The sequence below is a fragment of the Sminthopsis crassicaudata genome, chromosome 2 (assembly GCF_048593235.1).
Source record: "Sminthopsis crassicaudata isolate SCR6 chromosome 2, ASM4859323v1, whole genome shotgun sequence".
Lineage (NCBI taxonomy): Eukaryota > Metazoa > Chordata > Mammalia > Dasyuromorphia > Dasyuridae > Sminthopsis > Sminthopsis crassicaudata.
In genome coordinates, this window is record NC_133618.1 from 331,329,859 (window position 1) to 331,352,427 (window position 22,569).

A 22,569-nucleotide genomic window follows, 5' to 3' on the forward strand; every position below is an offset into this window, starting at 1 on the left:
AAATCAATTTTTCCATTCAGTTTTGGTCTTTTCTTCATGAATGCTTGAAAATCCTTTATTTTGTTGAATTACCACCCTTTTCCCTGAAGAATTATACTCCGTTTTGCTGGACAGGTGATTCCTGGTAGTAACCCTATTCTGTTGTTCTACAGAGCATCATATTCCAATCCCTCTGGTCCTTTAATGTAAATGCTCCTAAATCTTGTATTATCCTAACTGTGGCTCCACTAGAATTGTTTCTTTTTGAATGCTTGCAATATTTTCTCCTTGACCTAGAAGTTCCAGAAGTTGATAATAATATTCCTGGGAGTTTTCATTTTGGGATCTCTTTCAGGAGGTGATCAATAGAGTCCTTCAATTTCTATTTTACCTTCTGGTTCTAGAATATCAGAATAGTTTTCACTGATAATTTCTTGAAAGATGATGTTCAGGTTCTTTTTTTCATTATTAGTAGACCTTTCAAATCATCTGTAGTGTAGGCTGACAGATCTAGAAACCATCAGGACTGATGCTGATTCAGAGGTCCCTCCACCTGTTCCTACTTTAGTGATATTTGGGCTGGGGCTGAAGTGTGCGACCCTGGACACCCCAATGTCACACATCTTTTCTGTGATATTCTAAGATGTCTTCAGCTGGAAAGTGTTCCACTATTGGTTTATCCTTTGGGTATTCTGATGATTTAAATTTTTATTCAGATTTTTTATTTAAAGGAATTTGGAGTGATTTGGGGAGAGATTGGGCAAGTTTCTATTTTTACTTCCTATTTTGATTCTGCCCAAGAGGCATATCTCAACAATGATTTTTTTTCTTAAATGAATTCTCAGAAATGGATCTTTCTTACCTATATTGTCAGAATCAGATAAATATTCTTGAGACGCTTCCGTTCTCCTTATCCTCCTTCAAAATAACTTGCTTCAGTCTTTTGCCAAATACTTAGGGAAGCTATTACTGTGTCACTTTCACATTCACATTCATTCTCTTTTAGAGTCACAACCTGTGTGTTTGTGTTTTGCTGCCTATCTTCCTACTCATGGCATATCTTTGGGTATTTGTAAGCAGCTAGGCAGTAGAGAAGATACAGGTCTTGGACTTGGAATGAAAAAGACCAGAATCCTTCCTCAGGCATTTATTAGCAAATCACTTTAACCTCTGTCAGTCTCAGTTATCTCACAGACTGCTTAGGATTTTTTTGAGGATCAAATGTGATATTATATGTAATGTGCTCTGCAAAACTTAAAGCACCATAATTACCTAATATTATTAGCTAAATGTTAGATAATATTATTATGTGCCCTGAGGATTTTCAGCTAAAACGGTTCCACTATGGGTAATTAAGGAGCCCTTTCCAATTTTTCCCTGCACTTCTATACATACTCCATCAAGAACCTAAAAAGGTTGCCAACCAGATCAAATAATGATTTTTTTAAAAGAGGGAAACAAGTCATAAGCATCTTCATTCAGCCCAGGATTGGACAACAGGACAGCCAGAATCCTATGGGCATTAGGAAAGTAATACTGACAGAAAAGTTAGCACAAACTCAGGTAAACATTGATTTTCATACGTGAAAAACCTTTTCAATTTCAAGGAATTTTAATTTTCTATTTTATTCTCTACATTCCTCTCTATTGTCAGTCATAAACTTTTTCCCCAGCTATAGTAATGAAAGCTAATATTCCTCCTTGCTCCCAAAATTTGTTTACAAGAAGATCTTTTCTATCTATCTTATGATTTCCAGGTTTCACAGCAGTTTTTACTAAATATTAAATCCTTACACTAGTAATTAGGGTTTGGGGATTTATTGAATCCACTGTTATTGTATTAATTTGGTATCCATTCCATTCTACTGATTGACTTTTCAAGTTTTTATGTCCACTATCAGAGTTTTAATGATTACTACTTTGTAGTGTAGTTTGAGATCTGGTACTTCTAGGTCTCCATCCTTCCTAATTTTTTCATTATCTTCACACACACAAAAATTGATCCTTTGTTTTTCCAGGTGAATTTTATTTATTTTCTAACTTTCTAAAGTAATTTTTTAGTAGTTTGGAATGTCATTAAGTAAATTAATCTAATATAGTATTGTCATCTTATATTAGCCTGGCCAAACTGTGAATAGTCCACAACATTATGTTATTTACAAAACAAAAACAAAAACCCACACGATTAAAAAAAGCAGGGGTACCAATCTCAATCTCAAACAAGATAATTTATTTTTAATTTTATTGGATTTTTAAGAAAAATATAGCTTCTTTATTTGTTTTAATCATGTCTATTAACATTGTTACCTTGTCTGTGATTATGAATATTACATTTACTTCTTAAAATTCACTTCAAATATAATAAGTACTTCTCCAGGACATAATTTTAACTCTCAGTGAATCTTTATGTTTCAGATGTGCTTTTGTAAATTATGAACATAATGTTGAAGAGATTCATGGTTTGGTGATACCAATATAAAATGACAATGTTACACAGATTAAATTATTTGTTCAATATCATATCATTCAAAGATTATGTGTGTGAAATTTTATAAATTAAAAGCTTAAAGGAAAAAGACTTAGAGAGAAAAGGACTAGGAATCTCTGATAGATGTGAACTTCATTGTATCTTTTTTTCAAATTTAGAAAAATCTACACAAAAAGATAAACAGGAAAAAAAATCTATGGACTTTGAATGGAATTTTTGAAGTCAGGTATGATGAATCTCTGGCAATTACTGAAAAAGGAATGTGTGTGTGTATGTGTGTGTGTGTGTGTGTGTGTGTGTGTGTGTGTGTGTGTGTGTGTGTTAGGGCATAAAAAAGTCTCACAAAGAAATACAGAAAAGCAGAAATGTTAAATTTGCTAACCACTATATTATAAAAATTATATTCAATAATGGGCTTTTAAAATGAATTAAAATTACTGGACATTAAATAATGTGATCTTAAAGAATTCATGGATCAAGGAAGAAATAGAATATAGAAATAGAAAATATCATTAAAAACAACTATGAGACAACATACCAAAACTTCTAGCGTGAAGCCAAAATAATCCTGAGGAGAAAATTTATACACTTACACACTTTCACCAAGAACATATATATGCATATATGTATGTTTGTGTGTGTCTATATGTATATGCACATGTGTATATATATATATATATATATATATATATATATATATACATATGAGGAGGGAAGGAAAGAGAGACAGACAGAATACAAATCAATGAATTAGATGTGAAAATTTTAAAAACCATAAAACCAACAACTTTTAAAATAGCGAAATAGAATTTCTGAAAAATAAATGTGAAATGAACAAAACCAAAAGCAAAAAGTCTCACTGAACTTATAAATAAAATGAAAAATGATTTTTAGAGGGAAAAAATGGAATAGAAGAGTTAAATGAATAGGTACACTGATTTTAAAAGAGTAAAATTAAAATGTCAGTTTCAAAAAAAAAAGATTCAAAACAAAAGAAAAAGGAATAAAGAATATTACTAAGAACTATTTTGAGGTGTTCTGAGTATCTCTATCTTGCCCAAGATGAAATTGTAAAGATCATTCATAGGCTTGCTATTTTTGAGCTGGGATAGTTTGCCAGCAGCAAACCATATGGTATAGACACCTGACTAGCTTTAATTTAATGAAGCTCAGAACTCCAGAGTTCAAGCAATTTACCAGCCTCAGTCTCTCCAGCAGCAGAGATTATAGGCATAGAACACTGTGCCCAGCTATTTTGCTGAATGGTAAGCCAACAAAATTGACCATTTAAACGAAATGGATAATTATTACAAAACAGAAAAAAAAAAAGCAAACAATTCAGATTATAAGGACAGAGAATAAATATTAAAATTAAATTTTAAAAAATTAAATTAAAAATTAAAATTAAAAATATTAAAATAAATAAATAAGAAACTGAATAAGAAATAAATGAATTGTCAAGGGAAAAAAACTAGAATCAGATGAATTTACAATTCTGTATTACTACAGAATTCCTATTCTGTATATATCTTGTTTGTACATAGTTCTTTGAAAGTTCTCTCCACCAATAGGCTGTGAACTCTGAAATCAAGGGGCTGGGTTTTTTTAGAAATTTTGTTTAGCTTTCTTTGCATCCCTAATACTTAGAATTGTCCTTGATAAATAGTAGGAGCTTAATAAATGCTTGTTAACTTATCAAAAGAAGAAATCCAAGCTATTGACAGCCATATGAAAAATGTTCTGAATCACCAATAAATGAAATGCAAATTTAAAACAGCTCTGAGGATTCTACCTCCCACCCACCAGATTGGCAAAGATAACAAAAAAGAAAATGTCATTTGTTGGAAAGGGTGTGGGAGGACAGGCACACTGATGCACTATTGATGGAGCTGTGAACTGATCCAGTCATTCTGGAAAATAATTCAGAACTATATCCAAAAAGTCAATAAACTATCCCTAAACTTTGACTCAACCCTATCACTACTAGGCGTATACCCTCCCAACAAATCAATGTCAGAGGCAAAGGATTCATGTACAAAAATGTTTATAGCAACAATTTTTGTTATTAAAAAAACCTGAAGATGTCCATTAACTGGGGAATGGTTGAACATATTATAGCATATGAATGTAAGGGCATATTATTGTGCTGTAAGAAAATATCAGAGGGAATGAGTCAAAGAACTGAGGTGAGAGGAGGGTAAGCCTAGAAACCTGTGATTTCATTTAGGGAGCTCCTAATTGAGGAAACTCCTTATACCAATGCAGGCCAGTAGCTTCCCTGAAGCTGCCTTAGAAAGCTACTTAGATTACTGTGAGCTTTAAGTGACTTGCTTAGGGAGTCAGTATGTGAGAGGCAGAACTTGAACTTGGGGTTTCCTAATTTGTCGGCCAGCTCTCTATCCAATATTCAAACATCATGTTTCATCTGAATGTGGAAGAAAAGAGGGGGCAGAGAAAGAAGGAGAAGAAGTGGGGGGGGAGAGAGAGAGAGACAGAGACAGAGACAGAGACAAAGACAGACAGAGATAGAGAGACAGAGAGACACAGACAGAGAGACAGAGAGATAGAGAGACAGAGAGACACAGACAGAGAGAGACAGAGAGACAGAGAGAGAGAGACAGAGAAACAGAGAGAGACAGAGAGACAGAGAGACAGAGAGAGACAGAGAGAGAGAGAGAGAGAGAGAGAGAGAGAGAGAGAGAGAGAGAGAGAGAGAGAGAGAGAGAGAGAGAGAGAGAGAGAGAGAGAGGGAGAAGGAAGAAGAGGGAGAGAAAAAGAGCAATGAAACATCTTTTTTAAAAACTTCACAGAAGAAAAGAAAAGGTAGTTCAGGAGAAACAAAGAGACAACTTTGTCAATATATATTGAGTTTTTAAGTATTCTTTCTTTCCTTTTAAAGCTATTTAGAGATTTGAGGTTTTTTAGACAGTCCTCTTTCTGTTCTTCAATGTATATTGGTGGTATTTGTCAAGTTCAAAATAATGAAAAATAAAAAAGATTTTATAACATGTACGCCCTGGGAATTAAAATTCTCTTCCTTGTCCCTTCCTAGCTCTACCTTCCATCACTACTTTCCAAGTCTTCTAATCCAATCCTTCAGTTGACTCTACTTTGACTCTACTATTCCCTCAAGCTATTGTGTTATAAAGTAAATCTCTCCTCTTCCTCATATGGTTATTAACAGATTGGAAAAAGCCATCTACCACTCATTGTCTTTACTTTTCCTCCCAATTGTTCCTCAACTCCTTGTTCCAGACCAATGGGCTCTCCCAGGTTACCGATGATATCTTTCTTAAATGTCACCATTTTTCAGTCCTTATTCCACTTTATCTGACTCAATTGATTACTATTACTTATTGAATATTCTCTTTTCTGCATTGTCATGACATTATTCCCTCTTGGTTCATCTCTTGCCTATTTGGCAGCTCATGTTCAGTCTCCTTTGCTGGTTGTATCAACAGTATCTTATCTCATAACTGTGAATGTCTCCCAAGGTTTTATTTGGGACTCTTTTCTCTTTGGATACTTTCTCAGTGATTTCATCAGCTCCTAAGGATTCAGGAATTATCTCTAGGCAGATGACTCCCAGATTTGTATATCTAACACTAATCTTTCTCTTGCCCTCCAATCCTACATCAATTAGATGGTGTCCTGGAGGTATCTCAAACTGAACATATCCAAAACAACTCGTGTTTTCCCCAAACACATACCTCTTTCTAACTTTACTGGTTCTGTTGAGAACACAGTCCTCCAAGTCACCAGATTTGAAAGTCATGGTATTTTTGCTTTTTCACATTCCTTCACTATGTCCAACCTTCAAATAGTTGTAAAATATTATCAATTCTATCTCTACAATGTATCTTAAATTTATCCCCCTCTCACATGGTCTGTATTCTGCTTCAAGTCATCACCTCTTGCCCATACTAATGATCTCTCTGTTTCAGGCTTCTAGATCTAGTGAGTCTGGAGCTAGGAAGACATGAATTCAAATCAAGCCTCATATACTAATGGACTCTTGGGCAAGAGATTTAGTTTTGGTCTGCCTTAGTTCCTCACCTGTAAAGTGAGAGTAATAATAGCACCTAAATCCAAGGTTGTTTTAAAAGATCAAATGAAATAATATTTATAAAGCAACTATGACATAGTAGGTGCTTAATAAATGGATGTTTCATTCCTTCCTTATTCAATTCATCCTCCACAGAGCTGCCAAAGTGATATTCTGAAGGCACAGGTCTGCCCAAGTCATTCTCCAGTTCAGACAAGCTTCTGTAGTTCCCTGTCGCCTCTAGGCTAAAATACAAATGCCTCTGTTTGGCATTTAGAGCCCTAAACAATCTGGCTCCAGACTTATTACTCATTACTCCCCCATTCATCTAAGGTCTGTTCCAACCAAACTGGCCTACTTGCTATTCCTCATAAACAATACTCCATTTCCCGTTTTCCTGCTATCCTCAATGCCTGAAATGCACTCTTCCTCACCTCCTAGAATCCCAGGTTTTCTTCAAAACTCACCCCAACAGTTGACACCCCCTCCATTACTTTGCATTTATTTCCCATATATTTTGTATGTGTACAGGTTGTTTCCCTGTGATGGAATACGAATTCCTTTAGGGCAGAACTATTTTGTTTTGTTTTGTTTTCCTTTATATACCTAGGGCCTCCCCTTCAAGTGCATTGATACACAGTAGACATTTAAGTAATGCTTGTTGATTGATTCTCAGTAAAGCCAAAGCTCTGAAAATCCCACCCCCCTCCCAAAGACCCAAAGTCTCAAACCGAGCAGCGGCATCTTTTGTTCCCTTGGTCCGGTCTCCAGAAAAATATGCTCTCTACACTGAGAATGCCACAACGGGGGATATAAAGTTCAGGGCCTTATAAACCGCAGGCCATCTGTGGGGAAAGGGAAGCTATATAATAACTCTCTTCTATTCTCTTGGGTTCATCGCATCATCGTTTGCTTCTCACAAGGAGCCCAGCTAGGGAGGCGGTCAGATTCACCAGCCCCTAATTTCCATTATTGAGGCTTTTACTTCCCCAACCTCCAGCCTTCCAGTCTTAGAAGGGTTGGATCACAGCTGACCACGGGGAGGGGGGAGGAGAGGAAGAGCCTACCCAGATTTCCATCCATTCATTCGGATGAAGCGCTTCCCGGGCTACCCGGCAGAGGGAGCAGCCCCCTTATCGCCCCTCCTGGGGGGGGAGACGGCCCCCAGTTGGGGCACCGCTGCCCTTGCCATACGCTCCCACTCTTGCTCGCTCTCCCGCAGCCACCGCCCCTTACCGATGGTGGAGATGTGGGAGGAATGGAACTCGTTGTCCGTGAAGCGGCACAGGAGACAGGTCTTGCCGACCCCGGAATCCCCGATCAGAAGCAGCCGGAAAAGCACATCGTACTGCTTCGCCATGGCTGGGGTCAGGGGGCTGCAGGGCGGCCCCTGGAGGGGAAGGGAGATAGGGTGGACCGGCCGGGGAAAGCGGGTTAGCCCTGCTCGGCTGGGGCTGCTCCCACCGCAGGCGCGGGCAGCATCGTGGCTGGCACCCCGGGAGGATGCTTGCAGCAGCGGGCGGGGGCTATCCCGACCGTGGGGGCCGGGGCTTCCCGCTTGGGCTCCGTGCTTCTTCGAGGCGCCTGGGTTCTAGCTTCCCTCGGTGCAGGAGAACGAAGCCCGCCAAGGTGCCACGGCCGGAGCTCCGCGCTCTCGGCGCTGGCTGTGGGAGGAGAAATGCCTGCCTGCCTGCCAGGCGCGGCAGTGGATGCAGCAGCAGCTCCTGCCCGCCCCTTCCTCCCCTTCGCCCGGAGAGCGCGGGGAGAGGGGGCGGGGGAGCTGAGAGGCGGGCTGGGACTGGGGGAAATGAAGGCACCGTGCAGAAGAAAGCAGGTTGGATGGCAGTGGGGTAACGAGGAAACTAAGAGGGAAGGTGGCGTGCAGATTCACTGATTGCCGGCGCGGCGCCCCTCTACTATTTTGGAGACCCCAGGGAAAACGTATTTTTTAGAAATGATGAGAGCGCCAAGGAAGATTCCGATGTGGGGCTGGGGAGAAAGCCTTGAGCGTGGGACCTCTGGTTCCTACCTGTCAACAAGCCTCTTCCAACACCCACCTCCATTTGTACTTTGCTAACCTTACTGGGGCTACCAGAACCCAGCCTGTCAGCCCCCTACCCACATGGCACGCAGGGTTTCATCCTTATTCAGATGTCATTGTGGATTCCAACCTTGGCTAATGTGGGTTCACATATGGTTATCAAAGGCTAAGGAAAATCCAGAAGCTGCTAGTGGTTGTTTAATACTACCTCTGTCTCTTTTCAATTCCGTGTTTAAAATAGGAAGGATGCTGCTGACTGCTTCATAAGAATGATAGGTGCTCATAAGACTCTACAATTGCAAAATACTATTGAGCTTTTATTGATAACATTCGGTTTCCTCAAGCTGTTTGGAAAGGCAAATGTACTATTTCAGGCTTCTAGATATTATTGTAATCATGTATTGGCCACTTCTATCCCCCTTCAATGGCAGAAAAAAGTGAATTGCCTCCCTAAATATATAATTTAGCAACAAGGAATGACTGACACTTAGAAGATTTAAATAAATATTCCAGAAACTGGCTTTTCTCAGGGTCCTGTACTAGAGAAGAACAAGTCTAGCTTATCCATCAAGAGAAGAGTGAAGTAATACCTAATGTATTTAAACACTTGGAAGAATTTAATGGCCATCTAGTTCAACCATTACATTAAAAAGAATCCCTCTAATGAATATGCAACAAATGGTCTTCCAAGGTTTTTTTTGTTTGTTTGTTTATTTGTTTGTTTTTTAATGATTTCTGTGAAAAAGAACCCATTGTCTTCCAAGGCAACTCATTCTACTTTTGGATACATCTGATTGCTTGAAAGCCTTTTCTTCCATCAAGCCTAAACTGGTCTTTGCAACTTTTGCCTTTTGTTCCTACTTATTCTCTGGGGTTAAAGTGAAGAAATGTAATTCCTTTTTCAAGTGACAGCACTTTAAATACTCTGAAATAGTTTTTGTTCCCTCTAAAATTTTTCCTTTTCCAAGCTAAATATCTCTGATTTCTTGGATGAAAGAACCCTTCAGGGGATAATTAGTCATTTTGGATAGAATATTTTGTGTTATCTTGAAATTCTGTTTTTAAATTTAACATAAATTCATCCCACTTCAGATTAATCCCACTAATTCCTATAATTTTATTAGAGATTCCATGTAAAATCACTCCCATATGTTGATTTTCTCTAGATCATTTAATCTCATATCTGTTAGTATTTCTTTCTAGTTATTTCCACGGTTTTAAAGGAGGAGGGATGTGTTCCCTTTAAAATTATCCCTCTGAAACTGAGTTCCCTTTTGATCTCAGGCCCTCCTGGGGAAGGCATATCCCTCTAGAGAAGTTAAAGCATGTCTTTGATCCTTTGGAGATGCCAGATCCTTTGAATTCCAACTGGAGATCTAGGCTGGATACCAATAAGCATCTAGGCCTGGAAACTTTGGCTTTCTTTCAACATGAAATCTGAAGCCTCAAAACTCTTTTAAAGGGCAGTTTCTGAACTCATTTCTTTGTAGAAGGTCCAGAGTAGCTTGCTAGGACCCTGCCCACTAAGAAGGCATTCTCTTTTCAGTGTCAGCCTCCATTTCCTTAATAGGACTTACCACTAAAGAAGTCAGTCTCTTAGCAAAACTGGTTTCCTGTCCAACAATAAACTTTCATTTTTGCCAATTAATATTTTGGGTTTCATGAATTCTTTCATGAAGAACCTACAAGACCTAAAGGAGATTTTAACAACTTTCTGACTGCCACTAGTCTCATCACCACTAACCTCGTCCTTTTGGCTTTTCTATATCATTTAGGTTACTTCTAGAAATGGACACAATAGAGATAATTCTTAATTTGTGTAAGTGGACCCTTCCACAGGCTTCTAGGTAGATTCTAGGTTTTTATATAATTCAAAATCAAATTTATATAATTCACCCAAACTAATCTATTTATTTAGTGCTATACCAATCAGACTCCCAAGAAACTATTTTAATGACCTAGAAAAAATAACAACAAAATTCATATGGAAGAATAAAAGGTCGAGAATTGCAAGGGAACTAATGAAAAAAAAGTCAGAGGAAGGTGGTCTAAGTGTACCTGATTTAAAGCTATATTATAAAGCAACAGTCACCAAAACCATTTGGTATTGGCTAAGAAATAGACTAGTTGATCAGTGGCATAGGTTAGGTTCACAGGACAAGATAGTGAATAAAAATAGCAATCTAATCTTTGACAAACCCAAAGATCCCAAATTTTGGGATAAGAATTCATTATTTGACAAAAACTGCTGGGAAAACTGGAAATTAGTATGGCAGAAACTAGGCATGGACCCACATTTAACACCACATACTAAGATTAGATCAAAATGGGTCCAAGATTTAGGCATAAAGAACGAAATCATAAATAAATTGGAGGAACATGGGATGGTTTACCTCTCAGACTTGTGGAGGAGGAAGGAGTTTGTGTCCAAGGGAGAACTAGAGACCATTATTGATCACAAAATAGAACATTTTGATTACACCAAATTAAAGAGTTTCTGCACAAACAAAACTAATGCAAACAAGATTAGAAGGGAAGTAACAAATTGGGAAAAAATTTTTACAGTTAAAGGTTCTGATAAAGGCCTCATCTCCAAAATATACAGAGAATTGACTTTAATCTATAAGAAATCAAGCCATTCTCCAATTGATAAATGGTCAAAGGATATGAACAGACAATTTTCAGATGATGAAATTAAAACTATTTCCACTCATATGAAAGAGTGTTCCAAATCACTATTGATCAGAGAAATGCAAATTAAGACAACTCTGAGGTATCATTACACACCTGTCAGATTGGCTAAGATGACAGGAACAAATAACGATGAATGTTGGAGGGGCTGTGGGAAAACTGGGACACTGATGCATTGTTGGTGGAGTTGTGAAAGAATCCAACCATTCTGGAGAGCAATCTGGAATTATGCCCAAAAAGTTATCAAAATGTGCATACCCTTTGACCCAGCCATACTACTACTGGGCTTATACCCCAAGGAACTACTAGAGAAGGGAAAGGGTCCTGTATGTGCCAAAATGTTTGTGGCAGCCCTTTTCATAGTGGCTAGAAGCTGGAAGATGAATGGATGTCCATCAATTGGAGAATGGTTGGGTAAACTATGGTATATGAATGTTATGGAATATTATTGTTCTATAAGAAATGACCAACAGGAGAAATATAGAGAGGCTTGGAGAGACTTACATCAACTGATGCTGAGTGAAACGAGCAGAACCAGAAGATCATTATACACTTCAACAATGATACTGTACGAGGATGTATGCTGATGGAAGTGGATTTCTTCAACATAGAGAAGAGCTAATCCAATTCCAATTGATTAATGATGGAAAGAACCAGCTACATCCAGAAAAGGAACAATGGGAAATGAATGTAAACTGTTATTTTTACCTTCTGAATCCAATTCTTCCTGTGCAACAAAAAATTCGGTTCTACACACATATATTGTATCTAAATTATACTGTAATATATTTAACATATATAAGACTGCTTGCCATCTGGGGGAGGGGTTTGGGGGAGGAAGGGAAAAAATCTGAATAGAAGTAAGTGCAAGGGATAATGTTGTAAAAAATTACCCATGCATATGTACTGTCAAAAAATGTTATAATTATAAAATAAAATAAAAATTTAAAAAAAAAAAAATTTATATAATTCAGATTTGCCCTCTGATCTCTGAAGTGAGGGAGGGAAGGAGGAAGGCCCAGAACAGAGACCAGTCATATAGGAGCTGGCCAAAGGAGAGGAAGAACAAGAGAGATCACAAAGAGAAAGCTTGACACAGCCTCAGACAGGAGAGGGACACATGAATCATGGGGACAGACATCAGCTACCACCCACTGATGGAGGGAAGACAGATAGATACAAGGGCTGTACATGTAAATAGCCTCTTTTTTTCGCACTAGAGGTCTCAAGACAGGTTCCTATCCAACAGTAAATATCTATTCTTTTGCTTTCATTTTGAAGGATTTTTGGGAGGAGGGGGAGTTTTGGTAGGGAAATAGGAAAACAGAGTCAGGAGCAGAGAGAAAGAGCACAGTACTGTACAATAAAATTAACATAGGCATTCTTTTTTGGTATACAGATTTCTTTCACAATTCTTTACCAAGAATTGAATTTGTGTAATGCATATTTATGTAAAGCAAGAACTACTGTACTCTATAAAATTTTCTTTTCTTTCCTCTTCCACCACAATTGTTCCGTTTCAAACCTTCACCATCCCTGGTCTGGACTACTATAATGCCTTGATAATCTACCTCTTTGTATCTGGTCTCATCTTTTCCACTCTGTACACCAAACTGATATTTACTTTAAAAAGCGGTTCATAAACTTTTTGATCTTAGTATCCCTAGGATAAAATAAAAGTTCTTGTTTGTTCTTAAGGATTTTTCACAGTTTGTCTGCAATTTATGTTTCCAGAGTGATTACACAAAATTCCCTCTCATGTACTCTTATGTTCTAGCCCTTTCCATCTCATCTCCATGCCTTTGTATAAGCTAGGCCCACATAAGGAAGGAAGATTCTCCCTCCTCACTTCTTATGAGATAAAATGTAATAGATTTGTGAGAGAGATTATAGAAATAATACAATAGAGATTTGGTTCAGTTTGAAGAAATCAAACCAGGCATCAGTGAAAATAGCTTCATGGGCTCAAGCAATTACAATAAAGAGTCGTAAATAAACAAGCAGTTTATATTTCAGAGTACACAGTTTTTAAAGTCTCAAGGAAGTGGAGGCAGGATATATGTAGTAAGGAAAGAAACCAGGGAGAAGTTTAGAGGCTCAAAGGGAGGGATCGAGGAGGAACCAGATGGAATCCATCTAGCTGACCTCCCAGATCTGTCTAAAGACATACTACTCAAGATCTCAAAGGTTGCTTAAAGATGCTCAAAGTTTGGAGACTGATAAAGAGTTCCTTCTTTACATCATTGTATACAGACTCCTGTGTGGGACTTGGTCATAGTTGATGATAGCCAGATGGGCTCCTTCCTGATAAGGGAAGAAATCAGCTGATTTCAAAGTCCACATCACTTCCACATCTTGGAATACTTGGCTCTCATTAAGGCTCGGAGCCTTTACAGTTGTTACCTCCATCCAGTTCCAGTAATGACTTTGCATTTATTTTGTGTATGCCTATACATGTTGTTGTTTATCCTACCTTCTTAAAGAGGATCATGACTTCAGGGAGGCTTGAGTTGCAAGTGAATTGGATTTAAGTGAGGCCAGGGTGTGCAAAGTCACCAGCCTCCCTCTTTCCTACAGAACCACCAGAAGGGCTGGAGATGGCCCTGGATGTAGTGGGACACCTTTGTTTTTTCAGTTTGACTGAGGAACTACCCAATCAATGATTAAGGCTAGGTAAGGAATGAGACACAGAATGGCCTCTTTTACTTAGTTTAAAAAAAAAAAAAACCAGTCTGGGAAGGGAAGACCCTCAGGGTTTCTCACCAAAGTAGAAACAATTGCTATTTATTCTTTGAGCAAAGACCACACAATGATTACACAATGATCAGATAAGCCTTGCTTATAACTATAATATTGTTATAATAATTGTAACAATAACAACATATTGTTTCTCAATCTGCACAGGGCAGAGCCTTGGTCAAGTAGCATGATTTGAATCCCACTGAGTTTTTTATCTGTATATATACATGCATGTGTGGAGATACATGTGTATATATACTATTTATATATCAGTAAGCACATAGTAGGTGCTTAATAAATTATGATTTAGGGAGGGAGGTTAGTGTCCCCCTCCCTGCTTTTTTCTATTTTTAAATTGTTCCTTCTGGTCCTTGAATCACATTGTCTTGAGGGATTTCACCATACCACTTGCCTTCCTCTGAATGCTCTCCAGAATATCACATTTAGGAATTCACTTCAGAAAAAAAAATGTAAATAGCATCTTTATTAATAAAAATTGAATACTAGTTTAGTTTAGGAGATGATTTTTAAAACTCTTATCATAGCATTATATTTTCTACCAATAACTCTATTTGGAATTATTCCATGAGAAATCATGCCTTACCCCAATATAAACTGATCATCTGAAATCTTATTACCATGCAGATTGACTTGGTTTCAATATTCAACATCTCAATTCACCTTTGTTGCCTCTACTCTCTGATTGGAGGATTGGAAGATGGAGTATTAAACTCCTCCCAAAGTCTTCTTTTATAGAGAACTCACAACCTTCTAGGTAACTCCTATTTTCCATTAGCAACTCTATTTGGCATCCACATATTCCATGGTAAAACCCCTCCATCCCCCTTTTCAGATTCCTGTTGTATGTTGTCTTCCCCCATTAGATTGTAAACTCCTTAAAGATCAGGGAATGTTTCTTTTCCTTACTTGTATCTAGCATAGTGTTTGGTATATTATAGATACTTAATAAATTTCTATTTAATTTAATTTAATTTCTATTTAATATGTAACGTCACTGATGAATTTCTCTCCCTAATTTAACCTATATTTTGTTTCTGTTCAGTCATTTTAAGTCACACCTGACTAAACTCCTTTGGGGATTTTCTTGGCAAAGATACTGGAGTGATTTGCCATTTCCTTATACAGCTCATTTTACAGATGAAGAATTTGAGGCAAACATTGATTTGTCTTGCCCAGGTTGACATAGTTAGTGTCTGTCACCTGACTCCAGGCCCAGTGATCTATCTACTGTACCACCCAACTACCCAACATACCTGTCTTTAGATTAGGTGCTAATTTGGATCTTGGGGATAATTGTCCCAATGGTGATGATGGTGGAGATGAATTGTAACTACTCTTAAGAGTTTAAGGATATTCCTTTGGAAGGCTACCCCCCCAGACTCCTCAAATTCCCTCTTTTTGTAAATTACTTGATTAGGAGACTTCAATCGCTGCTACTTCACTGTCAATTCAGGAAAATAGCATTTTAGTGCTACTTTACTTAAATATAAATCAAAACTCTGTAATTTAAACTATATATAATTATTCTCTTCTTTTGACTGTTAACTCAAAAATTTATTTTCTGACTCCTCAATGGATTTAGCCTGTCAGTCAATGGCATACTCCCACTTCATGGAATATCCCCTTTCTCCATATTAATTGTGAGTTCTACTAGGGAACTTGTCTTCTCCATTGTTAATTGTTAAAGTCCCTTTCCTTGCTAACTATGTGCTCTCCCAAATCTATTTTATATTTGCCATTCCCTGGTGTCTATTTTGCCTCTTCATTATTTTTTTTTTGTTGTTGTTGTTGTTACTTGTTCTTCATAAATAAAGCTACCTTTTGTGGAAAATTCCAATTATTATGAATTTTAATGCTATAAAATGAAGGATAAATATCTGATATTTTTCTATATAATAAAATCCAATAATTAAATTGGGGGAGGGGAAATAATACTTAGTACAACTCTAGTGGTGCTACTGTTGGTTAGATTCTTCATGTTTTGGGAAACATGGAGAAAAATTCTAAGTTGTGAATACTAGGAGCTTCAATCAGAGAAGTTCTAGTGACACTGAAGATATCACAATTCTTTGGAAGTATCATAAAACTTAGTGGCTATGGCCAAAGGGCTATCAAATTGTGCATACCCTTTGATGCAGCAGTGTCCCTACTGGGCCTGTATCCCAAAGAAATCACAAAGGAGGGAAAGGGACCCACATGTGCAAAAAATGTTTGTGGCAGCCCTTTGTGTAGTGGCAAGGAATGGAAAATTGAGTAAATGCTTGTCAGTTGGGAAATGGCTGAATGAGTTATAGTATATGAATGTAATATATAATATAATATATAATGTAATATAATATAATATAATATAATATAATATAATATAATATAATATAATATAATATAATATAATATAATATAATATAATATAATATATAAGAAAAGATCAGCAGAATGATTTCAGAGAGGCCTGGAGAGACTTTCATGATCTGATGTTAAGTGAAATGAGTAGAATCAGGAGAACATTGTGAATAGCAACATCAGGATTATGTAATGATCAATTCTGATGGATATGGCTCTTTTTAACAATGAGGTGATCCAGGCCAATTCCAATAGACTTGTGAAGGAGAGAATCATCTGCAACTAGAAAGAGGACTGTGGGAACTGAAGGTGGATTACAACATAGTATTTTCATCATTTTTTGTTGTTTGCTTGCTTTTTGTTTTCTTTCTCATTTTTTCCCTTTTTTGACCTGACTTTTTTTATGTAGCATAATAAATGTAGAAATATGTATAGAGGAATTGCATGTGTTTAATATACTTTGGATTACTTACTGTTTAGGTGAGGGATGAGGGAAGGAAAGGAGAAAAAATTGTAATATGAGGTTTTACAAGGGTAAATGCTGAACATTATCTTTGCATATATTTTGAAAATAAAAAGCTATTTTAAAAAAATTTAAATCTTAAACACAAAAATGAAAACAAATAAAAACTATCTTTCTGTTTTGCTAGATGATAAAAATGAATTCTATACTAGAACCTCAGCTTTAATTGAATAAAAGCTGATAAAGAAAAGGAAAATGTTTCCTCAATATTCTTTCCTGTGTTTTTTCTTTTATTCCACCAATAATTTTCCTTATTTAAAATTTTCCTTCCTATAATTTTCAAAATTTAGTACTGAGGTTCTGTTTCTCCATGTTTGGTACTGATTTTCAGGAAAGATTTCATTGGAAGGGAGACAAAAATTTAAGTATTAAGGTAGAATGCTTTTCCTTTTTTTTTTTTTTTTTTTACTGTCTATTCCTTTGTTTTAGCTATCTAATCTTTATTAAATTATATAATGGGGGAGAGATGTGGGTGTATATATAAATATGTGTTTTTATGTGTGAATGAATATTTAAGTGTATGAATATGAGTGTGATTGTAATATGTATATGTATATGTGATTGTGTCAGTTTGTATATGTTTGAGTAGTTGAGTGTGTGTGTGTCTGTGTGTGTATGAGTTGAGTGTATGTGTGTTTAGTATAGGCCTGTGATGGCCCTGATGTAGAAAACTGTTTTTTGAAACTCTACTAAGAATATCATGTTGATCTTGATAACTCACCTATAATTTATAATTTAAGTTACTTGGGATATTGAGATATTATTAAGTGACTTGTCCACAGTCACCTAACCAGGATGTATCAGAGACAGAATTTGAAATCATGTCTTCCTAACATCAAGACCAGATCTTCATTCACTGTGCCAATCTGATCTGTTTAACACACTCTCTCCCCATGTAAGAAATACCTCTCCCTCTCCCTCTTCCCCTCCTCCTCTCCCTCTCCTCCCCCTTTCCCTCTTCCCCTCCTCCTCTCCCTCTCCTCCCCCTTTCCCTCTCCCCCTCCCCCTCTCCCCCTCTCCCCCTCTTTCCCCCTCTTCCTCTCTCCCTCTCCCTTTCCCCCTCTCTCTCCCCATGTAAGAAATACCTCTCCCTCTCTTCTCCCCCTTTCCCTCTCCCTCTCCCTCTCCCTCTCTCTCTCCCTCTCCCTCTCCCTCTTCCCCTCCTCCTCTCCCTCTCCCCTCCCCCTCTCTCCCTCTCCCCCTCCCCCTCTCCTCCTCTCCCCCTCTTTCCCCCTCTTCCTCTCTCCCTCTCCCTTTCCCCCTCTCTCTCCCCATGTAAGAAATACCTCTCCCTCTCTTCTCCCCCTTTCCCTCTCCCTCTCCCTCTCCCTCTCCCTCTCCCTCTCTCTCTCCCTCTCCCTCTCCCTCTCCCTCTTCCTCTCCCTCTCCCTCTTCCCCCACCCCAGCCGTTAAAGGGACAAAGAGTGAGACTGTTTTTGTACTAAATAGCCAGGAATACATTTTCCAGAGGTTTAGAGAAAGTGGTTACTCCATTGATTTGATATAGAATATTGTGTTTCAGATTCAGCTTCTAAATTTATAATAAAGAGGAAAAAGCCTGCTGAACTTGATAGGTGCTTTCATTACATTAGAAGACAAGGAAACTGAGCTCTTGAATTCAGTTAGAATTTCCTGGTTACTTTACTGTTCGTTGTTTTTATAGAGGAAGGGGGAGGGGAAAGGAAAAAAATGTGGTTCATTTTGTATATAAAACAGAAAATTTTCAAAACCTTGTTATATTTTCTACTGTGCAATTCATTGGGTGCTAAATGTACTTCCTAGATTAATATAGTTGGAGTCATTGTAGAAACACAGGAGAATTAGCTTGATTCAAATTTTTAAAAATTTTCTCTTCTTTCCACATAAAGTGAATAGCAATTCTGTTTAGTTGTCTTCATTCTGACCCCCTTTGTGCTTCTTAGCTCTATTCCTATTGATCAGAAACTATAAAGTAAGTGATATCCACTGTCTCCTTATTGGAACCATTAGCTGCTCCCCCATTATCCTCTATAGAAAAATGACCTAACCTCATTTCAACTGCAACAGTATTAAATGGAATTCTTCAGTCCAGAAGGAAAATTGACTTTTCAGGGAGCTGTTCTTAATCTATCCTTCAAAAATGAGGTCTGCCATTACCTGAAGGGGAACATTCTCTTATTAAAAGAATTTAGGATATTTCATCATACTGGACTGATTCCCAAAACTGATAGGTTAGGGCTGACAAGCAAAGTCTGACGTGTGAATTCTCCTCCTCTGTCTCTCATGTCACCTTTCAGAGATCCATTTCCTTTCTTGGGAACAGTATTTTCCACCATCTCCTTCCCCATCCCCCACCTTTCAAGGAAAGGATGGACTATCAGGAACCTTATAAAGTCTGCGTTAGCCACAGGACTGTTTATCAGGAAAGACAGCAGAGTGGCTTTGGAGGCTTTAAATATCCAATGTTTTTATACTATCTTTTAATTAAATTAAAATTAAATGATAATTATTATAATTAATTAAAATTAAAGTGTTTTAATTAATTTAACACCCTAAATAGGACAATTAATTCCATTCCTGTATCTGGACAGAACATCCTGGCATCTTCCATAGCTCAACTTGGACTGCAGTGTATTTCAGCAACCTGGGGAAATGCAAGGAGAACAGATAGCCAGCTGTTCCTGTCTTATGAAAACTTCAGGAGCTAGTGTTCAAGTTTCTGTCATACTAGCCGATTCTTTTAACAGAAAAACAAGTGCCTTTTTCTGCACCCAGAGTATACAGAGCATGCTCACTCTTCAGTCAGCAAGTGAGAGCATTGTCACAGAGCTACCATAGCAACAAAGCAAAATGCTTAGAGAGGCTGGACAGGGAACACATGGCAATGCCACCTGCACGATGGCCCTTTCTTTCTTGCAGACCCATATTTATTCTTGCAATGCCATGGTTACTGGGTGTAAGCCACTCTTTTTGCTGAAGGAATCTCCTCATATTTCAAAACCTTTTGGAAAACTGAAAAATAGAGGAAATACCACAATGACCATTGACCAAATCCTTGGCACCCCTATGCATCTACTTGGGCAGTGTTATTGCTGTAAGGTAGTGTGGAATGGAGAGAGGAAATGGAAAGAACAAGGCCTGTTGTTGCTGTTTGTCCTTCTTGAAGTGGATCATAATATCAGGGAGGTGATGTCATGGTATGCAAGTGAATTGGATTTAAGTGAGGAAGGGCTGGGCAAGGTCACCTGCCTCACTTTCCCTTTCAGAGCCACCTTGGTCCAATGGCCAGATATAGATTAGGAGGATTGGTGATAGCCTTAGGTGCAATGGGAGACTATGACCTTTAAAAGCTAAGGTCTTTAATGGGTCTCAGTTTGATTGAGCACAAGGTCTCCTAAACTCTTAAAAAGGAAAGCAGAGAAGAGCCATGACTATACAAATCTAAAAAAAGGAAACCGCCATCTAAGAAAAAAAAAACTAATATGTACTCTACATCTTAAGCACAATTTTTCCAGAAATAATTCAATTAATTTTAACTTTATTAAATTTATCCAAGCCTTTTCTTACTTAGAGAGATATCCAAATTGGCATAGTTTTACTATACCCAAGATTTGAGGTAACATTTCTGAACAAGGAAAAGAACATATGTTAAAATGTAGTTTGGGGTTTATATTCCAAAACCCCCCAATGTCAATACTTGTTGCCTTTCCATAAGGATTAAGATCTGTTTTGACAATTCTTTCTGAAGGAAAAAGAGTCATAACCCAATGTGTTTAGGGTATGGGGAAGGCAAAAATCTGAAGTCAAGAGGTCTTTTTTTTTAAAGCTTCAGTATCTGTTATTGTTGTTGTTCAGTCCTTTTCAGTCATATCCAATTCTTCACCATCCTGTTTGGGGTTTTTTGGCAATGATACTGGAGTGGTTTGCCATTTCCTTCTCTAGCTCATTATACAGATAAGGAAACAAGCAACCAGTAAGTGACTTGCTCAGGGATACTAATAAGTGTCTGATTCCAGATTTGAACTTAGGCAGATGAGTCTTCCCCACTACCTAAGCTGCCCTTATTTTTAAGTCAAACTTTTCCTCTTCACCCAAGTCTAGAAAAGGCTTTTAGACCAGAGAAATATTATTTTCTCAATATTTTCAGTTGAACTAAAAAGGAGGTTAATAATAAACTTCTACAGAACACAGACTTTCACTGTTAATATGATCATATAAAATAACTCTTTCCCTTAACTCTCGACATAGGTTAATTGGCAGTTTACACTACACACCAACTACTATTTCCAGGATTAAACTTAGAATTCCCAGTTTACTGAAGAAATTCACATATTCTGATATTTTCTAGAAATATTTATTAAAACTAGGGCAAGAAATGAAGTTTAGACTTTTTTCCTTGTTGCCCAATCCTGTCTAGTGAGAGTACTTTACTATTAATGGAGATTGTAAGCTTTTGGAAAGCAAGTACTGATTATTGCCTCTTTTTTTATCCCTAGCATTTAGCACAAAGCAAGTCACCCAGCCTCAGGAAAAAAAAAATGCTCCTAGGACAAATTACAAATTCCTTAGCCAAGCATTTAAGGTCCTTTGCAATATGATTCCAACCTTTTTTCACATTACTTTTGTCAACTCTGGTAACAAATGACCCAAAAGTCATAGAAGTTTTGCAACCATCAACTCCCAGAATACCAAAGAGTTCACACAATTTAAAAGCAAAAAAACTTCCTTTATTCCACTGGGGAAGAGAAATTGGACACATATTGAGGAACTTCTAATAGGAGACCCAAAGCAATGGGACTTTATTTTCTATATTTGTGACTAGATAAAGAATTGTCAATTGGAATGGAATTGGCCTGTGTGAGACTGGAGAACCAGGATACAAACAGAAATTTCATTGATTTCAGTGACAAAATAATATTAGCAAACAGAAGTTCTGCCCATCTATCCCCAAGAAGGAGGGCTTAACATTGCTGATGCTGGAACCACTTATATACATGAAAGGGGTTGGCTCACAGCACAATCATTCTTAGATCTTGAGATAGCATTTCTTGGTGTTCTTGGATCCCCTGATAACAGTCCCAAATCTTAGCCACAAGTCGTAGCCACCCTGTGGGGTACAGAACCAAAGTTCTGTGACAAGAGCAGGAGTGAGCAGAGAATTATGTTATGGACAACCCTGGGAAATAAGGGGAGCTAAATTCCGTAGTGACACTTTGCTAGAAGTGAAATCATTCCAGGGTGAAAAGGATTATTGTTATGCCAAACTTGGGGTATAACGTACTTACTAGACTTTGCTTGCTGCTCTGGGTATCTCCAAAATATTCTGAGAGAACCAAACAGTGTAGTGTAGCAACAGTGGGAAGCACAATAGTGACAGTGAAACAAGGTTGTCTAGTGACAAAGTCCATTCATTGTAGGACTTCAATCTCTGGGCTTGCAGATGCTTGCCCAAACTCAAGGATCATCAGTTCTGTGATTTAGTTGTAACAGAGTTCATTCAGGGAATGAATCCAAAGGATTATTATTTTGCCAAGCTCAGGACACAGTTTGCTTGCTGGACCTTAGCTTTGGAAAACAGAGTATCTCCTAATAGTAAAGAGAAAGGATTAAAAAGAGAGGGGTGGTCTTAGACCTAACACTTTTCTACAAACATAATAAGTTTGTTGAACAAATTGAATCTCCTACTACCTTTCTACATATTTCATCTCCTATTTCATACTTGA

The 22,569-nt window shown here is 37.6% G+C and overlaps 1 protein-coding gene across 3 annotated transcripts in view; it reads right to left on the minus strand.

The window, feature by feature from the left end:
- The window catches only part of RAB15 (RAB15, member RAS oncogene family), a 68,265-nt gene extending 46,112 nt beyond the window's left edge, over nt 1-22,153 (minus strand). Inside the window, exon 1 of one of the 3 annotated variants that reach the window (XM_074290391.1) lies at nt 22,132-22,153. Coding sequence is in view for 2 of the 3 variants with exons in the window: in XM_074290390.1 (XP_074146491.1) it covers nt 7,749-7,872 (124 nt within the window). In the remaining variant the exon portion in view is untranslated. Of the gene's footprint in view, nt 1-7,748; nt 8,251-22,131 lie in introns of those variants that run through there. The other 2 variants (XM_074290390.1, XM_074290387.1) reach the window with 2 other exon arrangements.
- Between the last annotated feature and the right edge of the window lie 416 nt (nt 22,154-22,569).